General features: G+C 33.2%; 1 protein-coding gene across 2 annotated transcripts; it reads left to right on the top strand.

Moving 5' to 3' along the window:
* The first annotated feature begins 3,116 nt into the window (after positions 1 to 3,116).
* LOC108843224 (uncharacterized) lies at positions 3,117 to 7,016 on the top strand. 2 transcript variants are annotated; one of them, XM_018616358.2, is made up of 5 exons: positions 3,117 to 4,461; positions 4,700 to 5,683; positions 5,827 to 6,052; positions 6,300 to 6,442; positions 6,566 to 7,016. In XM_018616358.2, exons 1-5 carry the CDS (start codon positions 3,355 to 3,357, stop codon positions 6,818 to 6,820), a joined length of 2,715 nt encoding a protein of 904 aa, XP_018471860.1. In that variant the 5' UTR covers positions 3,117 to 3,354; the 3' UTR covers positions 6,821 to 7,016. The 2 variants fall into 2 exon arrangements, with proteins under 2 accessions (XP_018471860.1, XP_018471861.1); XM_018616359.2 differs by having other exon boundaries at positions 3,118 to 4,461; positions 6,569 to 7,016.
* The last annotated feature ends 747 nt before the right edge of the window (positions 7,017 to 7,763 follow it).

Raw genomic sequence — 7,763 nt, 5'->3', positions numbered from 1 at the left:
AATAAAAGGACTGAATATCACATTATATCAAGTATATATGTCTAAATAATGATATCATATTTAAATATATAAAAATAATTTCTGATATATCATTAGTTAATCAGATATAATTAAATAGGATGTATTAAAGTAATTTTTTAAAAGTGAAAATAATACTGTTAAAATATTTAATTATAATTAATTTTAATGAAAATCTTGGTGAAAGAAATTAGTAAGCGATGATTAACAAGCATTAAAGATAAATTTGTTTGGTTAACCAAGTGTGAGCTTTATGTTAAACACTAAATAAAAAATGTATGATAAATTGATTTGTAATTTTACAAAATTACGAAAACTTTATAACAATTTTGCATCTAAATAAAACAATGTGGGAGACAAGATAATGTGCAAAATAGAAAGTTTTTTCTTTTCATTAATTATGTCATAAGAAAATAATTTTGGAAACTTAAATTAAAATCTATATAATGATCAGTCTATTTCAAAACTTTCCTAAAAATTATAATACCAACAATTTTGATTTTGAAATATTTAAAATTTAAATTTAATAATTATGATTTATTCAAAATTACAAAATTATAAATATAATATATAATTTTCATACAATGTTTATATCCGCAAAATTACGGGCAACCACATACAAGTAACATTTAGGGGGGTGTATTCAACCGAGAGTTTGAGGTGATTTGTATTAAAATGACAAATCCACTGTTATTCAAACATGAATTTTAAAAACTCATTTAAAATCTACTGTTATTGAACTTGACATTTCGTAAAGTACTCCGAAATCCACTGTTATTGAAAATATTTTAAGTTGTGGAGTTTTAAAGTTTTGAGGTGATTTTAGGGTGTTTGGATGGAGTTTCTTAGTTAAAAAAATTAAAACTCAAATCCCATGGTTTTAGGTGATATTTTAGAGTAGTTTAACAAAAATCACCTAAATTTCAGCAACTTATTAAAATCATCTAAAACTCCATTAAAAATCAAATTACATCAAATGTTAAATTGAATACACCCTCTTAAATTCCAGATATTGAACTTTGATATTATAGAGTAGCCTGATTTTTGGGATAATCAATTATTTAAATCTATTCTATTAATTCTTCAACATGTCCAATTGATTAAAGGTTGTGTCCAACATAAAATATAATGCATCTAAATAATTATCTAGATATATTATGTAATTACATTTATTAAAAAAATTGTAACTTCCACGTTGGTTTCCTAAATCTGTAACTTCCACCTATATGTTACGTAATATGCGGTTATTTTTTTCTTTTGGGATCCATCAGAATAAATTCAGTTCCAGTAATTATTATTATTCATAAAATAATTTTGTAATGCTTCTAAGATGTATGCATATTTTGTAAAATCACCCTTTAATTCCAAAAATATTAGTGATTCACTACTTATTACAAATTGTGGACAACCTTACGTAGTTCAATAAATAAAAATTATATCATTTGGAAACAATAATATTGATACTTTACATTAATAAATATTATGTCCACTATAAAAATTAATGGAAATGAACTGTGGTTTAATTAAGATAATATAATACAATTTAGATTCTGATCAACATTTCAAAGAGTGAGTATATTTTTTGTTTTACATTTTCTAGAAATTCAATTTTTATATTTGTATCTTTTTAATCATATTTGTGTAGAATATTTTTCTTAACTGATTAGTAAAAAGTTTTAATAATTTTATAAAATAGCTGTACTATTAATAGGTCATTTTTCTAATTTAATAATATAGTTTATAAATATATCAGTATTAAAAAGTAATTTTTTAAAAATTTAGAAATTTTTTAAAATTTAAATTATTTATATTTCATTTCACATAAAATATAATTTAAACATTTTCTACAACAAATTAGAGTTACGCTATATAATTCAAACACAACTAGATTCTGATCCGCTCTTAAAAGGGCGGGTATATTTTTTGTTTTATATTAAAAAAAAAATTTATATTTGTGTGTTTTAATCGTATCTGTGTTTTTTTGTATAATATTTCTTCTAAATAGTTAATAGTTTTTAATCTATTTTATTAAATAGTTGGACCACACCTATATCAATAGGTCATGTTCATGTTTTAAGACCCGTGGGTATAAGTTTTGTTATGTTTGGTATAGGTCAATAGGTCATGTTCATATGTTCACCTATACCAATAGTAGATAAAAATACTTATGTTGGACATGACTTTTATCAATTAATAATTATCTAAATATCTAATTAAAACATTGAAATTAAATTTTAAATTTATAAAAAAATAACAATTTAAATAAAATTGAATTATATCAATCACCTATAGGTTCAACATGCACCCTCTCGTTTTAACGGTTTTTGTGGGTTTTATCAAAATTTTAGTTGATGAATATCTCTTGAAATCCAAACCGGATTACATATTGAATCACTAGATCTATAGATTTGAAAACATATCCGAATTTTCCTGTTTCAAAATAGACAAAATCTTTACGAATTTACATAATTTTTGTAAAATTATTAATGAAATTTTACATCATAAAATATATGGTGCTTTCAAGTGTGGGTCGAAAAATTGTTTATGTTATTAATATTTGAACACAAATATTTTAAGTTGTTGATATTGTAATATTTATTATTAATAAATTAAGAAATTTAGTTATATGATGAGATTTTGGTTTAAGTCTATTCAGAATTCAAATTTTTGTTTCAATTCATATTTTATGGGTTTTAGTTTGGGTTTGACTATCCGTTTAAATCATATAAAATTCTATAAACTAAAATATATAAATTTCAAATTAAAAATAAAAAAGAACAAATCACATATAAATTTTGTAATACATGAACAAGTATCTAAATTTAACATAAAATTACTTATGTTTAAATCTTTGGTTAAAAACCTAATAAATGTGACATATTGGATCCATCTATATATTTTAATTTATTTAAAAGACTATTATATCAAATTAAATTAGTAACAAACACAAATATGATTATAAAATAAATCAAATACAAACAAATATTTTTTTTAAAAAAATATTAAAACAAAAAATATATTTTGAAGGGCGGATCAAAATCTAGTTGTAGTACTAAATTTCATTTAAATTAATTAAAAGAAGTTGCGGAAACAGTCAGCTTTGCTGCCAATCCTCCCTTGATGTCTTCTGTCTCGTTTGGCTTTTTTTGCAATAGGAAGAAAGTCGTAGAAGAAACAAAAGGAAACTAATCCTCAGACCTCGAATCCAAACCTAAATCTCTGTTCCCCCGAAGTTGCTTCCTTTCTTCTTTCTCGCTCAACAACACTTATTGCGTGGATCTGCTTCAATCGATTCCTGTGGATTGCTCTTCTGGTCTTGGATCGATCTGGTTTGAGATGAACAAGGGAGAGGAGGAGGAGGAAGAAAGCGGGATGGATGCCTCTCCTTGTTCATCCTTACATTACTCCTCCTGCGGCGAATCTGAGTTTGATCGGTATTGTAGTGCCAACTCGGCTTTGGGAACCCCAAGTGTGTGCGGCTCCACTGGCCCATTTCACGATTCCTTGGATTCTGATTTTGACAGTTTTACCTTGGGACCAACTCCAAAGCTCTCTTCTTCTTTCGGTAAGACACGGTTACGTGATGGAGAGAGAGTTGTTAGTTCAGGCGAGACAAGCACCCAGAACCTGAACACCGACATTATTATCCAAGAAACTGATGATTTGATTGGTCCTAAGGTTTGTGATGACATGAATAATCAGTTGAGTGATGTGGATGAGGATTCTGATGATTCACTTCCAGATACTGGTAATCATTTTAATCTACACCATAAAGAGGAGGAGTCTAAAGCTGAGAACCATAACCCTTTTCTCATCACTTCCTCCACTGCCTTTGGTACTAATGATTGGGATGAGTTTGAGCTTCAAGCTACAGAACTTAATCACACTCCTTTTGACTTCAGCTGCTTTCAGGAGCCTCATCAAGGGATGATATCCACTAAGCTTCCAGATGTGGTGTCTCAACCAGGAAAAGGGATCCTAACCCTGGTGGGTGCTCCAGATTTAGGTGAAAATATTGAAGATTTAACTGTCCTGAACCAAAGGGAGCAAGGTGGTGTAGCAACAGACAGCATAACTGTCAGAGGTTCTGGAGACCTGAGCGTTGGTATAAAAACGTTGCTGGTTCCTCAATCGCTGGTAAAAGAAGAGTTTGTTCCAGATAGACCTGTAGCCATGAACTACCTTCAGTCTTGTGATGCTGATGGTGTCCTGGATATCACACCAGTTGAGTTGGGAAACGAAGATTCTTCATGTGGGATGATTGGCGATCTTGATGGAAATGTTTCTGTTGGACTACTTCACGAATCATCTGAGAATGCGAAACAGTCATTTGGAGAGTGCACCTCAGAACCTTTGTTGGCATCTTCCAACTCTGATAAGCCATCATCTACAGATTCTCATCCTGTAATAAATTCCTTACAAGTCAATAACACCCAACCTAAGGTTAGCTGCTTGATATTTACTTAATTTTCAATCTGTCTCACTCTTATTTATTGCTTGTATTGGTAGAATGTGTTCTTGGTTATGTCCTGCTCTTTTTCTATCGAAATTGAGACTTTAACTGCATGTTGTTTTACTGTCCCCATTTTAAGTTAATTGTTCATTAAGAAAGGCCTGTGTGATTCGATTTTTTATTATTATTTGAATGAAATTTTCTGGTTTCGTCTTACTCATCTTGCAGAAGGAGAACACAGAACTTAACGAGTTCTATGATGATTTTGTTCACGATATGGAAGATATACTGCTGGACTCTGGTGAATCATCTGGGGCAAGGTATTCTAAGAGTGACAAGATGTTCCAGCTACACCTCTCTCTTCCTAACAGGGATGGGGGACAAACTGCTACAACCTCTGGTCTAGAGGATTCATCTCCAACAGTCTCCCAGAGGTTTAGGATTGACAGGGTAGAAGTTGTCGGGGTGAAGCAAAAGAAAGGTGATGTCTCGTTGAGTGAGAGGTTGGTTGGGGTGAAGGAATACACAGTGTATGTCATAAGGGTTTGGAGTGGGAGGGACAAGTGGGAAATTGAAAGAAGATACCGTGATTTTTATAGTCTCTACCGTCGGTTGACATCTTTATTCACTGATCAGGGATGGACGCTTCCTACACCTTGGGCCTCTGTGGAAAGAGAATCCAGGAAAATATTTGGAACATCTCCCAATGCAGTTGCTGAAAGGACAGTCCTTATTCAAGATTGTTTAAACTCAGTTCTTCGGTCCCGTTTCTTCCCCACACTTCCAAATGCTTTACTTCGGTTTTTGTCCCCTCAAGATGCAAGCTCTTCTGGATCGGATTCTATGATGTCTCCAACAGGTTCTGCTGGTGTCACTTTTGCTGCGACCAGTTCTTCCTATGGAAATACCATCTCGCTCATTGTTGATATTCGACCTCACAAAACAGTGAAGCAGCTGCTAGAAGCTCAGCATTACATTTGCGCTGGATGCCACAGATACTTTGATGATGGGGCCACTCTTGTGCGGGACTTTGTCAAGGCTCTTGGATGGGGCAAGCCTCGGCTTTGCGAATATACTGGTCAATTGTTTTGTTCTTCCTGCCATACGAATGACATGTCTGTCCTGCCAGCGAGAGTACTACATCATTGGGATTTTAATCCTTATCCAGTTTCTCAACTGGCAAAATCATATCTGGACTCCATACATGAGCAGGTAATTTAGGTTTTTTGTAAATTTATAAATTTATGGAAACTGATTACCCGTGACGTATCTATTTGAATTTAAAAATGGATTTTTTTTTATCCTTTCCCTTGTCTGTGCAAGATTGATATTTTGCCACCGATCTTATTTTGCAGCCTATGCTATGTGTCAGTGCGGTCAATCCTTTTCTGTCCTCCAAGGTCCCTGCACTGAACCATATTATGAGCATCCGGAAAAGAATAACCATTATGCTTCCATATGTACACTGTCCATTCCGCAAGACACTCAACAAAGGACTCAGCACTCGGAGACACCTTCTTGAGAGCACTGATTTTTTTGCTTTAAGAGATCTAATTGATCTTTCTAAAGGGCCATTTGCAGGTAAATTTCTTTTCTTGCCACAAAGATTTGAATTCTCTGTGCTTGCGCTCATGCTGACTCATCGTCTTTACTGGTGATGATTTGTTCTTGAGAAATAATAAAGTCAGATTCAGATTCCATATTTATCTAGCAATTGATTTACAAGTTAACTGCCACGCTGCGACTTGCTTGATATTTAACAGTTTATCGATTTCCTTGCATTGTAACTTTTTCAAGAGACTTACAGACAGTAACCTTGAATTGGCAGCACTTCCTGCAATCGTGGAGACCGTTAGGAAGAAAATTCTGGAGCATATAACAGAACAGTGCCTTGTTTGTTGCGATGTGGGGGTTCCCTGTAACGCCAGACAAGCTTGTGACGACACATCCTCTTTAATATTTCCATTCCAGGTTAGCAATGATAGCTTTCTTTGGATATAATACACGTTCTGCTACTATCAGTTTTGGGTGTGTTGAATACCATATCATAACTCCACACTCAGTTGATGCTCATACGTTAAATGAAATGATTAGCAGGAAGATGAGGTTAAGAAATGCCGGTCGTGCGGCTTGGTTTACCACAAGAGATGTTTCTCGAGACTGTCAAACTGCCATTGCGGAACACAACTAAAGCCAAACAAGAGCTCTGCAGAGCTGCAAGTTTCAGAGAAGAAATCAGATTCCACGTCTGTCTTGCCTCTGAGATTCCTCTCGGGTTTATTTGGAAAGACAAAAAAAGACTCAGAAACCACTATTCTAATGGGTTCGCTTCCAACCAATGATCTATAAACTATAGGTCCGTTTTTTTAATGTATTTGTATGTCTGTGTTTATGTAAACCTTTGCCATCTGTAACGTAAGCCTCATGTGTTAATCCTAATTTCTTTTACATTTTCTTGTAAAGAAAAGGATAATAAAGTGCTGTCTAGTGAATTTTCTTTCTATACAATATGACAAAAACGACTGATAATGATGTATATTAGATCCATTACTGTTTTCACATATATGAGATCCATTACTGTTTTCACATTCATATCATAATGTCTTACAGGTAGGTTTTTTACTCCTTTGAGATCTCTTGTCTCCTGTTGAGATCTCTTGTTGAAACAGTAAGGTCTCTGTAGGAACACTCCCGTTTTGTTTTCTTTTTCTGGTCTTATCATTTGCTTTTATTATTAGCCATGACAAAAAAATTCAAAAATTGATTTTTTTTTTGACCAACTTTGATACTCTTAAATAGAACATCATCTTCCCTACCCCTTAATTCGAACCGCGATTCGTCGTAGGAAAATTGAGTTAGTTACGAGTTATACATTGTTCTACGGGACTTTAATCCGACTTATTTCGAACCGCGATCCAAAGCAAACCTAAGCCCTAAATCATTGTCAAACCGAAGGAAACCCAGACCGATTCCATCGAGACCAAATTTATTAAACCCTAATTACGGATCGAGTTATCCAATTTAGGCAATTTATTCTCATTTCTTCAATCATTTTCCCCCTTCCCTTCTCTCTCTCAAACGGAATCCCTAGAAAACCAAAATCGATTTCGAAATAGGGAAATCCCAAGTTTTTCTTGTGATACGAGAGTGAATCGAAGATGGTTGAAACAAGACAGGATAAGAGGAAGGAGATTCTGACGAAAGCAGCAGAGAAGAATGCAAAGAAGAAAAAGAGGGTGAAAACAGAGGAGACAACAGAGGAATCAGTGAAGGCGATAGATGGGGTCCTCTC

Source organism: Raphanus sativus, chromosome 2 (genome assembly GCF_000801105.2).
Source record: "Raphanus sativus cultivar WK10039 chromosome 2, ASM80110v3, whole genome shotgun sequence".
Classification (NCBI taxonomy): Eukaryota; Viridiplantae; Streptophyta; class Magnoliopsida; order Brassicales; family Brassicaceae; genus Raphanus; species Raphanus sativus.
This window is presented reverse-complemented; position numbering and strand designations above follow the sequence as displayed.

What these genes read in the sequence shown, in the direction of transcription:
- LOC108843224 (XM_018616358.2), top strand. Translation starts at nt 3,355, where the DNA reads ATGAACAAGGGAGAGGAGGAGGAGGAAGAAAGCGGGATGGATGCCTCT. An exon ending in TTCTAAAGGGCCATTTGCAG is followed by an intron (nt 6,053 to 6,299) that starts GTAAATTTCTTT and finishes TTGAATTGGCAG; the next exon opens with CACTTCCTGCAATCGTGGAG. An exon ending in CTTTAATATTTCCATTCCAG is followed by an intron (nt 6,443 to 6,565) that starts GTTAGCAATGAT and finishes TGAAATGATTAG; the next exon opens with CAGGAAGATGAGGTTAAGAA.